This window comes from Falco naumanni, chromosome 12 (genome assembly GCF_017639655.2).
Source record: "Falco naumanni isolate bFalNau1 chromosome 12, bFalNau1.pat, whole genome shotgun sequence".
Classification (NCBI taxonomy): domain Eukaryota; kingdom Metazoa; phylum Chordata; class Aves; order Falconiformes; family Falconidae; genus Falco; species Falco naumanni.
This window is the reverse complement of record NC_054065.1, coordinates 11,833,150-11,857,803: the sequence shown is the minus strand read 5'-3', so window position 1 is coordinate 11,857,803 and position 24,654 is coordinate 11,833,150. Positions and strand designations below refer to the sequence as shown.

The following is a 24,654-nucleotide window of genomic DNA, read 5'->3' as shown; positions in this document are numbered from 1 at the left end:
CTTGCTGTAGCTATGCTCCTATCCATGTTATTCTGCATTTGGTTGCAGAATCATAAGTTTGCTCAATTAGTTGAGCATACCCAGCTACTCAGATTGTTCTGTCTGAACACACTGTCACCTTGACAATGTCACTGTAAGGTTTATCAGCAGTTATTCTACAATGATTCTGACATCTAGGTGAGAACTTGAATACTGATGATTGTGACAAAACTTAGGCAGAAAGAATTTAATATTTAGAGACAACAGACTATTAAAGATGCTAGCAACGCAGTTCTGTACAAACCAATTCTAACTTCCTGCTAAAAGCATTACACAGTGTAAATAAATTTAAGAAAAATAATCTAGCCGTGGTCTACAAAGAAACATAATAATTGCAGCACATACTTCCTTCACCATCATCTGTAACTCCCAACACCAATCTCAACAGACACTGAGCATGTTTCCGTTCTTTTAGCAGCACCTCAGCATAGCCCGGGAGACGAAGAAATAAACCAAAGGCAGCCAGAGAATGCGCAGGTATGGGAGACATAGTCTGAACTGTTGACTTGATAGGTGGAGGTTCTGCAGCAATTGTTTCTGGTGCTTCATACACCAATTCCCCTGATTGTTCAATGGTAACCCATTCAAACTGATCACTGTCCTTCTGCTTTTCCTGTGTGGTCGATGTAACCACTGGAGTGCTCACCTTAAGAAAGAAAAACAACAAAATTTGGTAGCCATTCAGTTAATCACCTAGGCAAAATTTTTATTCACATTAGGATCTAAAGGACACACAAACTTAATATAGGATACCATTAAATAGTCACATGAAACACACTACCATTTACAGATATGGGGCCAGGCTAAATAGCTAAAAAGGACATAGTTGTTGCATTTTCAATACTGTTCTACAAAGTCCTGCCTACAAAAGCAACAAACTGTATTTTCCCAATCTAAAATCCTCAGTTAAAACACATCCCTTAAAATCCAGAGGCATAAATAACACTGAAATAAACAATACAAAGATTATTTTATATATCAGACTTAAATAAGAAATACCCCCTTTATTTTTAGCACTGAACACTGAGTGTGAACTCAAGTGTTCTATTTTTAATTATGTATTGCAAAAAGGAGAACAACTAAACATAGTAACTTTAAAAACTAAGAAAGTATTTGGGTATCTTACCAGTCTTGCAGCAACTCATGGACTTCTTTCAGGTTTTCGATTGATTTGGCAAACTTTATTACTATTATGCTCTAATACAACCGTCTGTTGTTCTGTTTTATGAACAGGCATTATGATGGGGATCAGAGTGTAAGGGGGTAACAGTTGTACAATTCCCCAGGAAACGGTCATACACTCAGTTAGAATGAAGGTATGACACTCGGGTCCTTGTCATGATTAAATATCACAGAAGTTTCAAGCTTTTATGCTATTCAGATGAACCGATGCACTGATCTAAACTAGAAATTATTAATCTGAAAAGCCCTTGCAGAATTTATTCAGAATACCAAATCCCTAATTAAAAGTCAAAGCCATGTTTAGCTGCATTTATTCCAATCATCTACACATTAAGAAAATCAGAAGTATCAGTGACTTAGAGAAATATAAAAGTAAAATTAAAGAACTAAGTCTGGAGAATTCATCAGTCTTTACTCAATCTTCTACTCAGTATTATTGTACTTAATCTGTTTTTATGGATCACAGAATTCTTATTTGGTATTTGAATCCAAACCTGTATCTCAAGCTAAAAAAGTATGGAAAGAAAATAACTTCCGAGGACCACAGAAAAAGAAGGAAATAAGCGATGAAATTTCTCATGGTCATATGCTGCCTTCATCTGTTGCAGAATTCCATGAATCAGTATTCTTCAATACAGAGTACATGTTATCTCTCTTGCATTTCAAAATACAGTAATTCTTTAAGTGAACACACTTCCTTAACTTTTAATTTTTGAACTGGCTTCATACTAGCCCTCTAAAACATCTTTGCAGAACTATTTACAAAGGATTCATACTAATTATCCAGTCTCACTACAGGGTTCCTATTCCTGCTACAGTTTCGCAGTCAGGTTACTGAACAGCACTATTAACTCATGATTAACTTAATTCCAAAGGAGTAAACACTCACAATCTTTCCTCTTAGAAGGGATCAGCCAAACATGTCAAAAATAGAGCCAAACAGAATTTGAGTAATTCACAGGTTATTTTCTTCCCTTTTTAATAAAGACTGTGTACCTAGAACAGCAGCCAAAGGAGTAATTCCACAATAATGCCAATACTGACACTTTTGAAATGCCTGTCAGTGCCTCCAGAGAAGTTATATACATAATGATAAGTGTACAAATAAATAACATATATTATTTTTTATAATTTCATTTTAGATATTTATGAATAAAAATATAATTAAGATTATACAGTTATTTGTTATTTATAATAATAAATATAATATAAAATTGTATCATCTGCTTTGAGAACTGAATTTCTTTTAACCATAAAAAAAAATATCTCAGAGGTTACATAGGCAATTAAATTATAAGCAAGTATGGCTTTACAGTACATCTGCAACTTTATGTTACTGCATCCTCCAAGTTATTTTATGAATTAAGAGAAGCGAGGCAAGCAACAACACTGAATTCATGTGTTCGCTCCGCAAGGACATGGCTACTCAAGCAGTCCAGAACATCTACAGGGCAGCAGCATGTAGACCTGGCCGGGGCTGTGCAGTTATGCACTTGTCTATTTTAAAACAGCTTCCCCACATAACTGAGATGTCAAACTGAACCATAGAGAAATGTGAGGAAAACATTGCCCTTAAAAAAAACCAAACAAAACACTCTTAGCATGTTTTTCTACACTGTTTTTTTCACTCACTTGCTGAATTACATCAGGATAAAGCATAGGGAGTCTCTCCGCAATAAGGGCCAATCCACCCATTCCTGCAAAAACTTGTAGTGGAGACTGAATGGGACAGGTTTCAAGAAGCGATTCGTCTAGAACTGCGTCCATACACTCATCTCCAGGACTGATGGCTTCATCTTCAGGGCAAGGTCCCAGTAAATCTGCATGTTCTACAGAAACACAGAGGTAAGAGAAATTAATACATAATCATCATCATCAATGTTGTGTTTGTTTCTTCATCTTCACTTAAAAAGTGGACTTCAAAAGCATCAGTTCCTTCTGAAGCAAACAAGAACCTGAATGAATGAGTCCAACAATATCAAAAGAAAATAAAAGTATTTGTGGTGCCTTTTGCAAGCGACAGCAGAACCATGTCGTAACTTGAGATTATTTATATAGGGTTATATGTTAACTACGAGAATTTTTTTTTTTATTAGCATTTGATCTACGCCTTCAAGATTTTGTTAACTTTGGAAATACAACATTTTTTAACACTGTCTTTCAACTAGACCATAAGACTATGTTTGTTACTCTCTGATAAAGAGTTTATAGCTGAAGAAAGGAAAGATAACCTTACTTAAATTAGTCTTGCTTTTTCCTCAAAAATGCTGAGGAAGGATTTTTTTTGTTTCATCTTTCCCATCATTTAACTCGCCGTCCATAAAGTTATATCACCTATTGCTCACCACACCCATCATTCCCACGCCTCCTCTCTGTGAAGTGTCAAAATGCCCCTCTAACAAAGCTGTGAAATGTAATTCTATTCTTTCTCATAGAAAGGATCAAGATCTCTATTTTTAATTTTCTACTAGCCTCCATCCTCCCAGTTTATGACTAATATTTTGTACAACAGACAAAAAAATGGTAATTTTACACACTGATGCACACTGGTTGTATATACAGAACCTTCCCACAATTCATTTTGTCAAAAACCAACCCACTATGCTCATTATCACAGTCAAACTTCACAGTGAACATTCAGTATATTTAATCTAAAAAATCTGTATTGCAGATTACCTTGTTAAATACTGGAATGCAGTGGTCCTTAAAGCCTTCACAGTATACCACCCACGTCAAAAGGCAACACAGATCAAATGGTCTTACCACCTCTTTGCTGACACCCAGCTGGAAATCCATGATCATACTTAGCATGCTTGTATGCACACACACTATGATTTGTTATATAGAGTTTTAAGTGCAGTTACTTTATCTTTTAAAACCTTTACTTCCCTAATTTGAAAGGGAATAGGAAACAGCCAGTCTTTCCTCATCCTAATGGAAGCAATATGATCATTTTATTAGATCTATTAAGTTCAAATCAGGGATATGTGGGAGTATGTACATTAATTTACCCTAACTCAATCTGACAGACTACGAGAAACAGGAAAGGTCACATACATTTTCAAAGCAGGATAGTCCTAAGAGCCAGCCCAGCCACAAGGCTTTCAGTAGTTTGTTACACGTTACAAAGTTTCAGTTTCCATGTCTACTGTTCTTAAGGATACAGGCAGGAACCACCTCTGTGGAAGTTTTCCCTGTCACCACAGACAGTGGGTGACGATGTCTGCACACGTGCAGGTCTCAGCAAGGGACCACCTTCCACCAGATACATGGAGGACTCCACCATGCTGGGCCAAACACAATTTACAGTTTGATTAATTGTGATGACATGAACTGAGCAGACCACAAGAAAGGTTAGGTTTCCTTGACAAGGAAAATTTTAAAATAAAGATTTTGAAGCAAGACTCACCCCTCTGTTTTATACTATAAAAAGGTGTAAGCCTTGCCAAAGAAGGAAAACGAGAAAACAGACACACACAGATAATCACAATGCACAGGAAGTTCACTAAGGCCAAATGCTTTTCTGCAAAAGACACTTGAAAAATACGGTATTAGTAAGGGTACAGGCAGATCTTTTATTATGATAGCAAATACAGTCCTATTCCTTTCACATCTTAAATGTTGTTGCAAGAAGTTACACTTAAGTACGCTTCTCCAGTAATTGCTTTAGCTGGTCCTTTATAACCCAGTTTAAGCCATTTAACCTCCACGAATGTTTGGTGAATTTTCAGTGAAGTCATGCACTTCAGCTGTGGAAAACTGCTGATCTCAAAGACACTGAAGCACACAGAAAAAAAATATAAATAACAGACACTTCCTCAAGTATAGTAGTATAAATGCAGCACTAGAGACAACATGTGAAGCTATAAAATCTATCCAGCACAGGTGGTGTCAAAAAATAAACATCTGCTTTAAGGAGCAAGTAAGGAAATACTGATATGTAAGAATGATTTCTATAGATATTAAAAACTAGTCACAAAAGTGCAGCAGCATTAACCTTCATAACTGATGAGTGGTGATTGTAAGACATCTGAATGTAATTAATATTTTGCTGTATAGCACAATAGATCAATGGATTTGTAATTACGAAGTCCAAGTTTCAACAGTATTAATCTCAAGTTAAAAAAAAAGCTTAGGAACTTAAGTTCAAAGAGGTCCTTCATGTTTTCACATCCAACTCTACTACTAAACTGAACCTCCTCTAATAATTTTTGAGTTCTATTCAAATACAAAAATATTTATTGTAGCTTAAGAATGTAAACGGCAAAACAAAACAAACATATTATTTCAAAGAGAAAGGCCTCTCACAGCGTGAGATCTATATACCTAGCCATTACGTGGAGTCAATGGCAAAAAAATAATTTCTTTTTTTTTACCTCTTCTTTCTGCTTCCTCTCTTTTCTAGAAGGAGACTGATCTATCAAGTGAGCAGTTTTTAAATGAAGCCCCTGTCTTCAAACAAATGAATGATTACCTCAGTAATTTTGTGCTGTGTCAGCAGGCTGGTGATCAGATCACCTTAGCTAATTTCGAGGTCCCATTCCTCTAAGCCCTTCCCACTAAAGGAATGATATCAAAGTAATTCAAAATAGATTCCTGGGACACAGCTTCTCCTTTCCCCTTCCCCAGCACTATGAGTAAGTACACAGCAAGCAATCAGAAAAAAACATTACCAAGAAACAGACCGTATTAGAAAATGTTAAAAGTAATGTTTTTAAAAGCTAAAGTTACAAGGCCTGTTTAGATGGGCTTAAGAAAAACTCCCATTTTCAAGGAAGCATTTAAGTACCCAAGATGCTTCCATAACAGGCTTCTTTAACTCATATGGTTTCAAACTGCTCCTGCATTGCTTAATCTGCCCTGGTTATCAGCACAAACAGTGCAGAGAATCGATATACATGTCAAGAAATAAAATACACAGTATCTATACAATTATATAATCATATCATATATAGCACTATAATGAAAAAAAGAGAACTGAAACCAGGACAACCATACTGCTGTATCTCATAGATACAGTCTGAAGCCAGGCAATGAATTTGTTCTTTATCACGACGTTTAGCACTTGTCTTGTAGAGGATGGCTCAGGAACAGAATCAAAAAAAATACAGAAAACTGCTGTTTTTTACCAAGAAAATCAAAAATATTTTTGTCCAAAATTGAAGTATTTTTAAAAGGAAGATACCAAAAAAGTAAGAACACTCACCTTTTTCCGTGTGAAGACGTTTAAATGAGTCTGTTTTTGACAAGCTTGGGTCAGAGATGACTTTGGAACCAAGCTTAACTGTCAAATCTATCGATCGGTATCCTTGAGGGAGTTTACGGTCATACAGCAGAGTCAGAAGCTGGGCAAGTGTCATTTCAGCTGGTAATGGCTGGCCTAAACAACATTGGCATCAAGTCAGAGAGGAAAAATTACAACTGAGTTATTTTAACATACACGTGTCCAGGTGCTGTTCATTGCCTGTACCACAGATGCCAAGTAGACTAAATATTATGTGGCTCCAAACCAAGGCCTTAATTTTACCATTTTTTCTCTCAGGAAAAGGGGCCCCATCAGTTTGGAACCAACCATTGAAGAACTATGCCAAAATTCCCTAGGGCAGCTCTGTGCTGCGAGCCTAGGCACTTGGCATACTTAGCAGATGGCTAAGGCTGTAATTTGACATGCATTTTAAGCAGGTACTGCCTGTCCCCTACTAGTAAACCCTACACCTGCATCACCTTAACACTGGTGACATAAAGGTGTGCGACCATAAGGTAAAATGGCTGAAGTGGAATGAAGTGGAAAACAAAGAAACCTGGAATTATTTTTCAGTCCTATTAGTCCCCAGCATAGCTCACTACTCTTGTGTCAGGACACAACTCGGCATGAAAAAATGAATGGCACTGCCAAGAAATACTTCTCTCTGCAGCAATGCAGACTTGAAATGCGTGTGAAATACAGCCCAAACTCATTCAAATCACGATTTTGGCCACTCTTTTGTTTCCGAAGGATATGTTCTTCCCTGAACTACAAGTTACTCTCAAAGCAGAACAATTTTGCCTGATAACAAGTAGACTTACACATGAAGTGAAATGTTTTAGATTCAGATCACGTAATACAATTAGCATGCCCATTTCATCTTGACTGTACTTAAGTAACACAAGTTCCAGGAAGGTCTTTAGTAGCAACCTGTTTCATCAGTGGAAGACACGGTCTTAAATAAAAATTTAAAATGTCTTGTTACTGTGCAAGTGAGTACTGCCCCCTTTTTCATCACTGATTCTGCTTTCTATGGCTTCTTTTTTTGTACCAACTGGCTGTTGTGCAAGACACGTGATTGACCCGATCACAAATACAGAATGATCTACATTACCATTAGTAGACAGTCAACCTTTACCAACTAGATGCTGAAAACAGGCCCTGAGTTCTTATCTCCTGTCCAAAACAGCAGCATTAACTGTAACAATTTTAGATATTTTAATCTAAGTATATTTTCCCTCTAATAATAACTCAGAGCCAATAATTCTGTAGTAATTTACAAATCTATTTTTTATTGGGTGAAAACATCTTTGATCAGAAGTTTACCACTTAATTCCATAGCTAGTTCCCCGTTTTATGCTATTAAAAAGATAAGAAGCTCTTCTCCATAATATTAAAGTGTTTCACCCACGTTCCTGTCCTTTATCCCTGTTCTAAGATTAAGAATTCCAGTCACACCAATCTCTCTCTACAGGAGAGAGATCTCTACGCCCCCACTACATCATTGCCATCAGCCTTGTCCAGATAGCCGATAAGATGTGAGTACATAACTGCTATACGTAGAACATGACTAACTGCTTAAGACATACTGGTTTTGAAAATACAAGTATTAAGGAATTCAAGAACATTCCTGAACTGCCAAATCAACCTTCCAGAAAGCAGTGCAAGTTGGCTGCCCACTTAGAACATGAAATAACAGCACAAATACCAGTTCAGCTCTGCCTTGCAGGTGAAAGACAATGTGAGTCACCTTACAAATCCACCCCTCTTATTTCTCAGTGAAAGTGGAAATGTTTTTGAGATTTTGTTCAGGAACAAGGAACTAAACTTCAAGAAAGATCAGCATAATTTTACTTTTGTCAAGCCACTATGATGTTATAATGCTTCACTTCCAATTGAAAGCTGTTACCAGCCCAGAAGGACTCTACAATTCAAAATGCTCAATAGAATGACGAAGGCGTCCATTGGCATTGCAGCTACTTTCTGTTGACGTATCAGCCACTAAAAAAGAACACAATGTTTAAGTTTAAAATGGATTATTGAAGTTACCTGGTAGAAGTTTATGGTATAGATGAAAGACTGGAACACTAATGGTCTTGCTGGAAGATTCTCCTCCTGAAGAAGAGGTACCCACTTTATCCGCCATTACTCTCCCTCGCCTTGATGGTGGACGTGGAGGGGTGGATGAAACTGCTCTTTTTGACTGAGATTTCAAACCTAGTACAGAAGTAAAAAATTCAAAGTCATTCTAACATTTAATAACTTCAGTTCGCCAAGATGCAATGTACTCAATACCTTCAATGACAGTGAAAAAATAGAATTTTTCAGCACCGGTTAATTGAATATCAGACTAGCATTCATGTATAAAATCTATTTGGATATAATCCTGGTTAATTTTACAGTTACAAGGCTGCACATCCTCCTGAGCCCCTAACATAAACGGAACTGTACTAGATCATATTATCCACAAAAAAAGTACAAGCTATCTGATTCTGCTCTTAAACTTAAAGAGCCTGTCTACCAATGGACCCTACAATAAAACTTCTTTAGGTTTGGGGTTTTTTTTCAGTCGAAAGCAAGAAAGACGAAAAACTCTAAATTAAGAGATGTTTCAGCACAGACTATAGATAACAACCACTTGTCTGGCCCACAAAGGTGACTTCAACTGCAGTACTGACAGTACCACATGTGATGAAAGGCATCTTTAAACGTGCTTTTAAAGTTGCCTAGTTCAAAGCATTTAAAGTAAGCACTACATGAAAATTTAAAGGCAGAACAGGCACGTAAAAGCTTACTGAGCTTATACAGCAAGATTGCTCTATTTTTGGAACAGCTTAAGTTGACTTAAGGTACAGGGAAATTACACTACTATCATGTACCCTTCTACACAGGTGACAGACCAAGTAAAAAAGCCAGAGGTCAAGATACAAAGACACATACAACCACCGCCTTATCATTAGCCAAGAGCGGCTGCAAAACTAACACCACCCACACCTGAAATGCTCTGGTTTCAGCTGGTCAGTAGGAGCAGCTATAATATGCAATGTATCTCCAATAATCTCAGTACACTAAACTAGCTTGTCTCAGAAAGACCAGGCTCCAAATAACATCTTTGCTCTCTATTAACTTTACCAATAGGGAACAAGTTAAATACTGGCTGCATGAGGCTCTGAGAACACTAAGACAGAGACAAATGATGTGAAGATTTCACAATCAGGCAATAAAAACAAATGCAAATGCAAGTTTACATTTATAAACTGTTTTACTTAACTGGAAAAAATACAAATGAAAAGAAAGAAAAACTTAAGTCTGCTTCTATCTAAATAGGGAATGGGTTAAAACACGGCTGACAATGCTATGCCCTACCTTCAAGCCTGGCATATTATTTTTGTTATTCCTAAATTCTTTATTCATATTTTAACCCTTCACTTGGACCTAGTAATCTTTAAATATTATGAAATCATGTTCACTCTTTTAAAGTGGTACCTACAGCAAGTATCTTTCCAGACAAAGATGCTGTAATTAACATTAGCTGTGGTGCTTTACATACCAAGATCCATGAAACTGCTGCCCTATTCAACACTTGAGTTTAGTTATAACTACATCTAAAAACCTGAAATAAAAAGCTGAAGAAATATTGGCACCAGAAGTCAAAGGAAATCAACATCTCTTCTTCATGCTTCATGAAGTGTAAATGAAATTGAGGTACCTCAATGAGGCAGAAAGCTAGATAGGAAAAGAGTAGTTTGAAGTTCATTAATCTCTCTCTCACACACACAGAACTTCAAACTGAAAGACTAATGATCTATACAGCCATCATCTGAACTGTGATCTTCTTGTATCATTGCAAAATAACTATGTTCAATCTATAACCTCCATAGTAGTTTTAGAAGAAAAGGGTTTACGTGAATTATTTCAGAGGGATCATCACATTAGTTTTTACAAGGTGAACGCTTTGGAAGAAAATCCTGTATTTGTGGTTTCCAAGTGTAATAACACAGTTTTACACTTACATCTCCATCTGACAGTTTTTAGCAGAGTACCACCAGTTGTTATGCAAAGTGGCTCCTTTTATTTCCAAAGCATACTGCAAGAGCAGAGGTGATTAAACTCATACTCCAGCCACTGCAAAAATGCAGAGGCAGTACTACCCATATCACAGTAATAGTACCCAACTGCTAATATATTTCCATTTACTCCAAGCTCCAGATGTGCCTCTACAAAATCCTGTAAAATGCATTAGCAACAGCATCCACAACATCACTGACACACACATTTAGGTACGAATTTGTCAAAGTATATAATCCACTAGAGACACCAGTTCTACCAGGAACCAATCTTCGCTGCGTAACAGCCAGTTAGATTATCTGGGCACTACAATTTTTCTAACCATCATTAGTAATAAGAAGAACTGTTGGTACAGATTTTTCCCGCACTCGTAACATCAGAAAAATCCATTTTTCAGAAAGGGAAGGAAAAGACTTACCAGAAGCAACAACAACGCTATAATTGTCCTGAAACCCATTTTCTGCTTTAACTTTTTCTTTCTCTTCATAGTTCTTTTTTTCTTTGTCCTCCTTCTGTTCATTAATTAGCTTAGCTGTAATACTGGGTGTATCTATACCCGGGTGAGGGGAGTGGGGAAGAGGAGAAAGCACAATGTATTTCAATATACCAAGCTGATTTTATTAACAGTTTCTAGACTGTTAACAAGGCTATTGTCAACTATCTTAGTGGCTTAGAGTTCATCCCAGGCAGCAACAGTCTTGTAAATACCTATGAATTAAGGTATTATGATAATTATGTCCCCTCTTCCCCCCAAAATCAGTCTTCTGACAATTTAAAAATGTAACAGTTTAAAACCATTACCTGAAGAATCAAGTGTAAAACACTTCATGTTAAAATTCCAGTGCAATAACCAAAAATGAGATTAAGCAAAAAAACGCTACCCAACCCCAAGAACCACAAATGAAAACAAAACACCAAAAAACCCCAATAAAACAGCCAAAAAAATTCCAAAACTTTTTTTTTAAGGACACCTGCAGACTTATGTAAATATATTGTTGCATTTAGGTCTGGATAGCTAGTGTTAGATACTGACCCAATTTCAGAACTGGCAAGTATGACTACTCCTTTAGAATTGGAAGATGCCTAAAGTATACATCCAAAACTTATGCTGTTCGCTTAAGGGAACATTAGGTTACTGCAGTTCAACTGTTTTGGTTCAATCATTAGTGAAAATCACAAATATCAGCAAACAACTATTAAATTACTGATGACTGGTGAAAATGGATCATTTCACACCTTGTAAGGTACAACACTGGCACCAAAATGGTCAAATAATTCTCTAATTGCTTCTGAGCAGTAACTTGTTTCCAAACAGAGGCTACAGCATTAAGCTCAAGACTTAGAAGTACCACCCAGCTACCTTCATCTGTGTATCATCAGTGTGCGAGGTGCTGAAAGAAACTTTGTTTGACTGCTTGGAAATATATTATGATTTGTGCCTAAAGACATTGGTTACATCTGTGTTAAGCAGCAGTGCAGACCAAAAGAAGATACAGAGTGTGAAACTGCTGCTACTCAGGAGCCAATGTTCACATACACTATATATATATATATATATATATATATATATACACACACACAAAAATAAGACTGGGTATTGGCTATTTTAAAAACTCTATTATTTCCACTATTATTACTATTAAACTTCAGAGTTGCTCTAGTTTGGTTCCATGGACTGAACGCCCATTTATTGCTGAAGAATTTAAAGCTCATTAATAAAATTACTAAAGCTTAAGCAACAGTATTTTACTACTCAGGTGATACCCAGATTTGTTGTTTAATTCCTCTGACCAGCCAAGAGCAGTAATTTAAGACTAAGGTGAATGAAATACAAAACAACTGCTACCATCCTAGACAATCTCATCTGCAGTGATACTGCACATTTTCTTCCTATGGTAAAGGGATGGGAGTAGCAGATTAGCAATGATTTTTGACTCCCCTCCTGCCTGCCCGCTCAACTCCCCGCCACCCTTTTTTGATACATATACTTGTGATATATAGAAGTATCACAAAGCTTTTAATACAGTCAGAGAGATAACATCAGATGAGGGATGAAAACATACATGAGAACTGGATCTTTTCCAGAATTAATTCTTCCAATTTAAAATGAGAGTTAAGCTGAGGGGTAACATTTATGTAGCAAAACCCAAAGTTATGGTGCCCTACAAAGTCAGCATTTGATCAATTTCCGTTACAGTCATTAGCGTGTATCACATCATCCCGTTCCCCTCCCCAGTCCCTATTAGCACTGGCTATCAAGCTGACCCCAACACACCACCTAAGGCAGCTATTCAGTACAGTTTATGTCACTGCTCAACAACTATCCCTACCTCCTACCCAGTGACTAACCCACCCATTACAGTAATTCTGACCATAAATTGTGCAAAGATCTAAAGACTTAGTCACATTCCACACATGACACTGTCTGGACAGTAACTGAATACAGAATTCTATCAGAAATAGCAAACTATTCCCTGGTAAATAAGCTTCAAGCATTTTCCTGGGATTCACTATTTTTTAATTAAAATCCCAAGCACATCTTGTTCTTCTAGTATTCTGCCAAATACCATTACAGTACTTCTATCACCTGGTTAAGTAACATAGTTATTGTCCTAATGAATCCATTAATAATTTCGCTGTAAAGTTTTTCGGTAGATATAAAAAAAGCAATAGTTCCTCTGAAGTCCATGAAGATCTGCTTCAGAAATTGAAAGTTGATCTACACCGACTTCCAAGAAATTACACATACAAACATATCTACATATAAGAACACACATACCTAGTCAGATGAGTGCGCAGCTAAATGCACATATATCTGCAATATGGCAAAATCATAATTGCTGTGATGATCTTTGACTTTTCTTTGCTATTACTGAGATACACATCTTCAGAGCAAAAGAAGTGGTGCTGGAGCTCCCCGCCCCCCCTTTTGTTTTTTAGATTAGATACACTTAAAGCTGATTTTTGATGTAACATGACCTAACAAATTTTTAGAGAGCTCTGGCATGGACATGATACCTTTAGTATGAATTCTACTCTAACTACGTTTAAAAAAAGATCACTAACCCTCACCTGTAACATTTAGTTCTGTTTTCTAAAGTATTAAAAAAACATTGAAGTTCAAGGTGGGACTAATTTTAAGATTAAGACATCATTTTAAAGACTGATATTTGGAGTATGATTTGTATGGTTTTTCAAATACCCTATGAGAGATTTGAGAACACCTTAATACTAAAAAGCAAACAAACCCCCAAAACAACCAACCAACCAAAAAACTCCCAACCAACCAAAAAAACCCTGAAAAAAATATCCCACTTTCCCCACCTCAGTTTTATAGAAGGAAAAAATAGCCTTTGACTAGTAGAAGTGCATTTTACACACAATATGCAAGGCAAATGGAAAAGCTTACAACTTAAACCACTGTTTCATAATCAGCAATTACGGATGAACGCTGCAAATATTTGTTAGACATAACGCAGTTTATGTGGTTTTTTTCATTTTGGTTTGGGGTTGTTTTTTGGGTTTTTTTTTTTTAAACTGTACCTTAAAAAAAATTAAAATATGAAATACTGCAAACTTGCCTGACACGCGATCAAGAACCTCTGCTAGAGTTGTTGAGACAGGCAAGTGAAGAGTACGAAATTTGTGTCCAGCTCCATACATTGGATGTTGAATTACATGACTAGTAGCATTAATTCTACCTTTGTACAGCTGAAAGGAAAAAAAGTCAGCATTTAACATAACTTATTTTTGAATGATACAGTCAAAACACTCGGTTCTTATAAACTTAACTCAGCTAAATAAAACTAAATCTTCAGTGTGCTAAAAAACTGACGTATCCTTCAACTTTGGAGATATACAGTAAAAATGCATCAAATCAGGACAAGTTTAATTTTTTAACTCAAAAGAATTTGCTTCAAAAGCCTAGAATATTTTTAGGATCAGAAACAGTATGATACTGTATTTGTTTTTAAAAACCTGATTATTTTACTTATCTGTATATGAGAGAAAAATTGAGTGTCTGAGATTTGCAATTATTTATGAAATTAAAACTTAATTCTGAAGTTAAATTAGGAAAATCACAATATACTTGGAGTACAGAAAGATAATTCCTCTATTGCTCTGACTTTAGTATGAAGTTTATTCTGGACTTCGTATCTACTTTTTGCTACTGTAACGGATAACAAAGTCACTACCAGTTAAAACATTTCATCATAACATATTGTAGTCTGAGTTCTCTCTGCATTTTGTATCATTCTTTGCTTGCAGTAACCTTTTACAGGCTTTTCTGCAATGACAGTGCCACTTAATCCCTTCCTCCTACTGTCAGACTTGTCTACTAATATTCACATACAGGACCAACTTACTGTTGTGCAATACTATCAAAAGCATTTATTTAACAATTGATGACAATCAGAATTTAGCTTCTAAAATACAGTTTTAGTAAGAACTTGAGTTAAAAATGGGGATCTGGTCTTTGAAAGGTTATGTTGTTGGATATACTAGATATATATGCTCCACATAAAACATTATTTTTAAGGTTTCTCTTTGGATAGTAGAGGAGGAATCACCTCAGTAAGGACAGACTGTTCCTGTGTGTTTTTAACAGAACAAACCAAATTCCCTGACAACTTATTTTCAAGATATTTTTACAGAATGTCACTAGATACGTAAAAGCAGATAAAAAAATCTGTTGTATGTAAACCAAATTATTAGCAAATTGACGTTACCCTCACATTACCAATGGCCACGTTAACAATCTCAGCCAGGTTAAACCAAAACATTTAAGTTTGTGCTAAAATTGTATTTGTTCCTCCTTTTCTGTTTTATACTATATGCTCTAGTTTCCCTGTCATTATCTCACAAAGTACTTCTGAGATGTAGTAAGAACAGCAGAAACCAAAGCAGTAAACTCTTCCTTGTACGGGAGTACCAGATCTTTTCCTAAGTTCTGGTTTTCCTATATTCCTTTATTCACAGCCTTCAACTGAGAAAATAGCACTTCAGTCATTAATTACAATTGTGTTCTGGTGAAGCATGTGGAATTATAAAAGCATACATCTGCTTTTGTCACTCAAGAATTTATTCATGGTGCTTTGGCTAATGCTAAAGATTCTTTGCCAATTCTGAAGGATCAAAACCATGACTGTTTCTTAAAGAAACTGAATGAAGAACTGCTGGAAGGATGAGAACTTTTATCTGTTTTTTTCTGCTAATGTATAAGGATACTATTAAAAAGTATTCCACAAGATAAATTTCAGTTGTCAATTCTTTCAGAAGCAGCATATTTTCAACAAGATGGCTTTGTCTTATAACAGTGCCTTAAATTTTCTTTTAAAACACTGAGTTACAATGCACCCACACATTCCTTTCCAAAATTCTGCAACGTGTACAGTAGGAAAAGCTGCCATGCTACATTTCAAAGTTGAATATACCCAGTTTTGGTTTTTTTAAAGGCTAAATTTATTCCATATTCACCACACAGATATCAAAAATTCTTACTGGGCACGGGGACTGAAGAAATAAAGTCACTTTCTCATCCTCTAGCATCAGCTGCAAAAAAAGCCTCCTAATAAATCCTGAAATATTTCCAGAGGTTGGGAGGTTCCCACGCTGAGGAGAGGACTGGAACAATTCACAGAGAACCTGGGAATGCAAAATGACATCAGATTTAATATGTTTCTACATTTAGATCTCTAAAATACAGCTCTACACAGCCATAATAGGCAGTACAAGATCCACCTTCCAGTTATTCAAACCAGATCAGAAATGAGCACCACTAAAGAAAATATTAGCAGCAAATTAAGGGATTTTTTAAATGAAAAAACTGACTTCAGCATCAAAGTAATTGTAAATGCATAGACCATTCAAAAAGATAAAAAAATGAAGATAAAAAGTATTTAAAAAATAGCTTTTCCTAAAGCAAAAATTTCCCACTGCATAATGCAGTATTACTACCAGCCATTAACAGAGAATGGTACCAAATTTTTTTACTGAAGTCCACCTGTTCCCAGGACATTGTCATTCTTAATGTTGAAAAATCATTTCTTAATTACACCTTTATCCAGCTAGGTCTGCAAGGTTAACAAATGTGAGAAAAATACCTGAATTTGCACTAGAATGTCAAACGCAAAGCCATATTCTGCAACAGCCCGCATTTCCCTGGTCACAGACTGCACAGGGTACATGGTTGCACAAGCAATTTTACCTGGAAATCTCAAGTTACTAACATAGAAGATGTGTATGAAGCTTGATTTTCAAATTCCATTTCAGAAGATTTTAGACCTATCCAACTAAATACAGTACTTTGGATTTTGGTTTAAAGTTTATTCCTCTAAACCAAGAAGAATACAAAACTATACGTAGGACTGGATGGCCATGCCAAAACATTTTTATACTTTAAGTCAGACTAACAAGCTAACAATTTTAATATAAATTTTTTCCAGTCAATGACAAAAAAAAAGTTATTTGAAAGAAAGCTATAAAACGTAAGAAGTTTCGCATGTTGGCTGTAGTTATTAATAAAGAAATTAAAATCTTATTTTTTTTTCTCTCTCACCTGTGCCATAAGTCTCTGGTTATTAGGATGGCAAGAGATGCATTGCAAGAAGAACGCAACCGTTGCATTTTCAATTGCTGTCCGCTGCTGAGTGGTCAACCCTGTTGTTACAGTTGAAGAAAGCAAGCTAGATCTTGCGCTAGCCTGTTGTGCCGTCACATTGTGTCCTCCAGAAGTAGCACCAGAATGGCACAACAGAAATAAAAGTGCTGTCCACAAAGGATTGACTTCAGAGCCACCCAACCAATCCTTCATCATATGGCTGTTGCCAACTTCTGTCAAAAACCTGAGAACAGGAGCAACCAGGTCTGCTGTGATAGGCATTTTATTAAAGTGCTGTGGAACGTGATGCCTCCTGAGCCTGTCCTGGGTGATATCCGTTGATTGTGCAGTGCAGTCAGAGCTAGAAGTATGGTTAAAGCAAAAACTAGCAAGACTTCTTACAAGCAGTGAAGGCAAACCTGAGTCCAATAATTGCTTGGTAGCTTCAGGAGACTGAGATGAGGCAGCAAGAGTAGCCAGGTGAGACTCTGTTAGTGCAAGAGGGGCTTGTGCGTTTTTAGAGTCATCTGTTAAAGATGAACTAAGGTCCTGCTTTTTGCTGTCATCAGTCATGGACAGTCTGTGTTGACACTGCATTGGAGGAGGCGTGATACCCATCCACCCCATGAGTAAGGAAAAATAATTTGGGTGGATGTGGCACATTGAGCAAAGCAAACTATCAACAGCCTTCTTCAAAACCATGTTGCAGGGAAGAGACATGGACCAGTTAAACAGTGACCTGCAGAAGACAGAAAATCATGTCAACACACAGTTTGCCACTCATATTCCCTTTTCTTAACTGGTTCATAAAACAACTTTACGTGATTATGATTAACTATCGCAGAAGCTGTTGTAAAACACACTGTGCTGAGTTTGAAAGTCTCTTTTGGATCACAGTATCAGCAGGATACTCATTACACAAAAGGCATTCCTCAACTGTTTATGTTTAAATTTCTTTCATCATAGTGTATTTAAAATAGATGTAAGCTGACTTTTCTGGCATGCTGCACATGAAAAACAGAATTTCAGTTTTTTGACAGTTACCACATAATTTATGCATTTTTGACCCAACTGCAACTTCTTCGTGCCTTCAACTCAGCAAGCTGCAGATATTAGAATCTCAGACATGCGTGCACACACACTCATTTACATAAAGCTCTCTTAATTCTTTGTAAGAACTAAAGTATTTTAATGTGCTTTCAAAAAAAATTTAAAATATGCTTTATTTGAGTTCTACCTAAAGATGTTGCAAAACAATGAAAGCAGCAACAATCTTCTTGAATGATGTTACCCTCACCATCGTTACTCAACCTGAATTTTGGACATGAGTTGACAACAGAATTATTCCTTCGAGATATTAAAATCTCACCCACCTTTGAACTCACTTCCATCTAAACACTATCTCACAGAATGCTAATCCAAGGCATATGAATGCAAAAGCTAGTTTAGCTTATATTATTCAGCTTAAATTTCAGAAGTATTTTTCAAATACTGAAATAATAACTTTTTCATACAGACTTGTTCAGAGTAGCTGAATTATTTAAAAAACCCCCACAATGTTCTGAACTGCATTCACAGTACCTTGACCCCATAGAGTTACGTTATCTTAACCTTTACATACAGAGGTGAATGCACGCTTCGTGCCACTCCAATGTTAGGTTTTTAAAGAAGTTTGGATGTATCACCATATATCACAGTCCCATTTGAAGACAAGGATTGTTTCTACATCTTCTGGATGAAAGTGTTATTCTATGCTTAGTATAAGGGTCTCGAACAGAACATGGGTCTAATAAAAATTTACCTTTATCACCAGTCCAGTGAATGACTGATAAAAAGCCCTCTCCAAAATGAAACACTAAAAAGTCAGCTCAGTGACCAAATGACCCATAACTTTGGGAAGAGAGTCACAATTTCCCAAAGTCCACGTATCACAAAGTTACACTTAAACTCTTCTCAAACTATATATTCACAGAATCCTTCTGCCAGAAATTTCTGGGTAAGTTCATGCTCTATGAAAAACAAGATTCTTTTCCAACTAGGTATTAAAAAATAACTAAGTAATAAATCGGTATCCATCAACCACAGCAGAAATATTGAAATGGAAAATGGGGATGACGGGAAAATACATCCAAGAAAAAAGTGAAATATCACATGGAAGAGAAATCAGGAGTTATAGCTGGAATCAATGAAAATATTTCAAAAGTTACAATATCAAAGAGGATAAGGAATACAAATGAGAAGTTATTTTCATTAGAAGAATTATTTACCTATGTAAGTCTGACAATAATTCTTCTGTATTTATTAAAAATGTATTTTATAATTCTCTCCAGATGCTGGGTGATATGAATTATAGTTTGATTTGGCAGGAGGTAGAGGAATAGGGCTATACTGCAACATGCATACTCAACTAGGTACAATAGTTTTATTAGTATTCCTGCTTTTTGTCCTGTGATGAAAACATATGCTCCCTCCAAAAGACAGGAATTCAGTTCTAAAATTCACTTTTATATTAGTATAAATCTAAATGGGCTATCCATTTTTGGAAGTGTAGTTTTATTAATGTTCTTCCTTTTCAAATGTTAAGATGTATCCTGAAAATGTAATTCTGTTAAAACGTATTGCTGAAAGACTGATTGACCTGCAATCTAAAATTCTTAAATTGATTACCAAAATGAACACGCTTATGGTGAATTAACAATTATTTATATAACAGCATCACTGAAGTATTTTTGGAAAAGGTCTAGCTTGTAGTCATGTATCTAAAGACTGTCATGTTGCACACACACAAGAGCTCTGTACGCTTATGCCAAGAACCGTAAATTGTACATTTCCCAGTGTTCGAATGTTTGACTGTGCCTAAAGGAGACAGCATGATGTTTCTTAAGATGATGGAACATTTCTTAAGGGCAACAACAAAATTAGGTGCTGTCAAAGTTCCTTTCACTAACTGGAATTGTGTTCAATAGTACAAATGAAAGACACTTTACTAGATAGAGGAATTTAACAGCTCTGCTTCTATAATACCGTCGTGGTTGTGAAACAAAGCTATGTGGCTTCTCTTTTTCGTTTTGTTTCAACAGAAGAGATGGTTAAGCAACATAAATGAAGAATGTCAGGTCATATATTTTCAATCTGGAGTTGCTTAAAAGTACACATCTGGTGTTTAGGGTGAATCCTTCTTTAGAATCCAGCAACATCCAGCAAATCACAGCTCAAGATTCACTCCAGATTTGGTGCTTTGTTTCTTTCAAATCAGACTAACTAGAACAAAAGTGGTAACTCCAAAAAAAAAAAATCCTCCCATGCCCTAGCTCTTGGCTATCAGTTATAGACACTGGATACCATAAGTAATAAAATAATGCTTACATAACAGGATACTAATGAAGATCATGATTTATAAGTACTGTGGAAGTTACTGCAAACAATTTCAACAAGAACAGCCTAGAGTTATTCATTTAAAAAAACCACAAACAAAAACATGCCAATGGTTTACCTTTTACATTTTTGAATTTGCTGTTTTGTTTCAAATTTTTGTTTTTAAACACAATTATACCTGGAATATGTGAAGTGCAGTTTTGAGTTTAGAACTACAAAACTACCTTTTAAAATACCTTTTAAGTAATCACTCTACCAATCAGCTTCAGGGATGGCCATTTCCACTAAAATTTCACAACGAGCATTCTTCAAGTTGTATCATTTCAGTGAACAAAAATCATTCAGTTATAAAAAGTAGGAGGTGGAAAAGTTCACTTTACTCACTCAAACAGCTCTCTGTCCAGCAACGCTGGTAAATCATATTCAACAAGCAATTCATAACTGTGCCACAAAATTGCTGCTACGCAATGCAAATGCGAAGGAGATGGCATCAAAAGACCATACTCTCTTGTTGAGCTATTTGGACAAATGTAGCTGACCCGGCCACTTTTTTTCATAGCTGCAACTCTTGCGGAATCACTGACCCATTTCAGCAATGCTTGAATTCTGGAAGGCAAGATGATACGGTACATTATAAAGGGTCAAAGAAACACTCAAACCCAAATTATCTTGCTGTCTTTTTGTAGTCGGATTTACACATTTATCTCTTCCTTTGAATCAAAGTTCAAGAATGAGCCTAAACTATGTTTTCTCAAGACTTAAATCACTAACAGGGAAAAAAATTAATTAAAAACACTTATCATTTTGGACAGCCAAATGTAAACTTTCTACAGCAGGTACCCAAGTTCTAAGTATTTGAGACAGAAGACAAACAACAGAATTATCACTTTTATAAGAGCAAAAAAGAGGAACAGCATACTCTGCAGAGGATGCAAAGAGCTAGGAGGGAAAGCTGGAAAGCTTCTTTAGATTTCTGCATTTTTCATGCTATCTCATAACTATCAGATTTCAAAAAGTCTGGTTTTGTGCAGTAATATCAAGCCACTATTTAGCAGATTATTGTTGTATATGTTTCCACATGACAATCCAAATTACATTACCTATCTTTTGTTCCAGGGTCTTGAGTTGTTCCAAGCTGATAAAGAATGTCTATTGTGGAGTCAGAAGAGAGACCATTTAATCTTCCAAACAGTAAAGGGCTATTCAGATCTTGCCGCATTAAAAAAAAAAAACACAAACAAACAAAAAAGGGGAGGGGAAATAATACAAGTACTTACATACATATTTTTAAGAGTACTAATGAAATTATTACAGAATTGCAATATTAACATTGTATTGAGTTTTGCCATTAACATAAGGATGCAATTTTCACCACTATGCCAAAACTGTGCATTTTGTATGTTCAATGCAATGTTCATCCTTACTATGAAATGAAAAATCATTGCAACATTCGTCAGATCCAGGACTTAAAAGGTTTAACTAGTAGGATTTCCTTCAACATATTCCAAAGACATGATGAATTCCAAGGTAACTGTCAAACCTCATGCTTCACAGAAGCAAACATTTATTTCAAAATGGAAGCTTATTTAACTCCAGTTTCCATCAATGAGACTAAGGCTGAAGATCTCCTTAGATTATTTCCTATTTATCATCTACTCACTGTGTTCACCTCCTACCTTGTAGGAAACTACTGTCCTATCTAACACCGTTCCAGCAAAAGACAGTAGGTTACACTGAACCATTAACCCATGGCAAAATAAGTCATGGAAGCCATGTTGAAAAGAGTGTTTTCTGTTAGTATCACCAACCACAAAACACGAAAAATATGAACTCAGTTTTAATTAATTTAAAAACCAGAAAACAGCAAAGTAGTATGGAATCATTAATACAAAACCCCCAACGCATTAGCAGAAAAGCTACTGCAAAATGTCTCTGTGGGACATGGCTTTGTCGTTCAAGTGTCTTGATTATGTACCTCCACCTGTAAATATTTTTCAACACTTGGTGCCGTTCAGAATTTATACTGTCCTACAGACAATTACTGCCCAAATGTTGCTGCATTTGTTTTCCTTAAAACTAGTCATGGATGCTCTTTATCCTGAAACATCTAGACATAGCATCTATAGTAAGACACACTTTGGATATATCGCATGCCCTAATAATGTGTCTTCAAAACATTCACCTAATTATCTGTTCTACAGAAAAATCAAAACAACCCTGGTTGTACTGCTTTACTGTTGTAGAACTGCCCACATATGAAGATTATGATACTTAGAAGCATTAACAAAACACAATGGCAAACCAATTTCAGAATCAGAGAAGTAACACACAATTCTACTATACTTGTTCATTTATACGAGCAGTATTTTTAAGCAAAATCTGAAAAGAAAAACATTGCACTCACCTGCAGGATCACTCCCTGATGCTGAGCAGTTTCTTAGAAGAATGTCAATCAATTTTAGGCCTATTCTGGTGGACTGAAGCCCAATTTTTACAAGCACAGCCTCAATGTTTGGAGAATGCATACCACAGTAAGGTGACATCAGTAAAGCAGCACATGTCTGCAACAGGTTGGCAGTGGGTGCTGCAGCGCTAGCCATCATTCCTTCTAAATCACTTATGTGAGTGAGGCAGTGGTGTAGTAACCTTAACCATCCGATACTGAAAAGGAAAACAAGAAAATGATACATTAGCTCATCTTTATTATTTTAATCTATAACGTAACTACCAGTATTAGACTCTAGGGCAAGTACTGAAGAAAACTGCTATGACATGATCAGACATCATCTGGAAAAGCAAATTAGAATGACTGAATTTAAGACTAAAATGTAAGATACATTAGTAATGTTGTCATAATCATTGGTTTAAGAAAGGAAGCGTTTGTGGGTAGGAAGAGTTAAGAGTCTGCAAGTTTTATTACTAAAGTTTCTCAATATTTCTTGATTCACATATGTATTTATTCCAAAAGGGCCAACCTACTGAGGAGAAGGTGCAGGGGAGGATGTTTATACAGAGGGATGGTAGAGGGCAGGTGTGGTATTGTGTGTGGGGTTTTTTTGTTGTTTTTTGGAATATTTTTTTTGGTTGGGGATTAATTTTTGCTTTGTTTTGTTAGGGTTTGTTGGTTTGTTTGTTGCTTTTTTTTTAAATTAAAAGGAGCTGGACAAAACATAAATGTTAAACATGAAACATCACACTGCCTCATTTCGGCACCACTGGATTTATTCACATGTAAGGCCAATATTCTGCAATAGTGTTTGGCATTACAATTATACCCCTGCACAGCTTCCCTGACATTACAAACTTTTAGGGTCATATACATCTACAATAAATGACAGTGAACCTTACTGAACCTGATTTTAAAAGCACACACAAAAAGTGTAGAAATTAAAAACGTGTTAGCCACTGCATCTCTCCCATGTGCCTTGTTCTTTAATAATACTGTTCTGTATTCCTTTTAAAAACAAATCTTGAGAAGTAAGCAAACTGTAATTGAATCCATTTGGAAACAGATAAGCTAGACTTTATTTATAAAAATACACTACAGTGCTGTTTAAACTAGCATTATGAATGAGACGGCAATCTTAAGTTGCATGTGAAATAAATGGCATCATTTCCCTGACAAGTTCTAAATTAGCAAGGTTAGCTGTGAAAGCAAGTTAACCTACCTCCCATAGCTCAAAAAAAGGGCAAACTTGCATAGTTTACAACATTATTTCAGGAATCATTTACTCCTAAACATTTATCATTTTAGAAAAGAACAAATTTTCTGTAATGTCTAAACTAAAATTATATCTACGTTTATTGAATACATCTATCATATTACTACCATTACTCTGAGATAGTTATAAAACTAAGCTGAAAGCCACAATGAAAGATTTCCAGACATCAAGAATATACACTCACCTTCTTTCTTTAGATACCGATTACTTTTGCGTGACTTTAACATAACCTTTTCTGAAGTACAAATATAACAACAGTATAATTTGGCTACAAAAATTTGTTTTGCTGCTCTTCAACATCAAAGAACAATTTCAGTTATACAGCTTTTATCCAATATACACTGGACAGGATTCATGTTCTCCAGACTTACTTATTCTCTCAATTTTTTTCCCAGCAAAAGAAGAAAAGAATTTCCCAGGCT

The 24,654-nt window shown here is 35.9% G+C and overlaps 1 protein-coding gene across 6 annotated transcripts in view; it reads right to left on the bottom strand.

Moving 5' to 3' along the window:
- Positions 1–24,654, bottom strand: part of BIRC6 (baculoviral IAP repeat containing 6) — a 183,434-nt gene that overhangs the window by 59,872 nt on the left and 98,908 nt on the right. For 5 of the 6 annotated variants that reach the window (XM_040611995.1, XM_040612001.1, XM_040611999.1 and 2 more), the window contains 11 exons: positions 22,915–23,171; positions 21,611–21,719; positions 20,895–21,116; positions 17,094–17,874; positions 16,037–16,180; positions 14,116–14,245; positions 10,953–11,084; positions 8,516–8,683; positions 6,428–6,601; positions 2,854–3,050; positions 385–685 (listed from right to left, as the gene is read on the bottom strand). In XM_040611995.1, coding sequence (XP_040467929.1) covers positions 385–685; positions 2,854–3,050; positions 6,428–6,601; positions 8,516–8,683; positions 10,953–11,084; positions 14,116–14,245; positions 16,037–16,180; positions 17,094–17,874; positions 20,895–21,116; positions 21,611–21,719; positions 22,915–23,171 — 2,615 coding nt within the window. The remainder of the gene's footprint in view (positions 1–384; positions 686–2,853; positions 3,051–6,427; positions 6,602–8,515; positions 8,684–10,952; positions 11,085–14,115; positions 14,246–16,036; positions 16,181–17,093; positions 17,875–20,894; positions 21,117–21,610; positions 21,720–22,914; positions 23,172–24,654) is intronic. The other variant, XM_040611998.1, reaches the window with a different exon arrangement.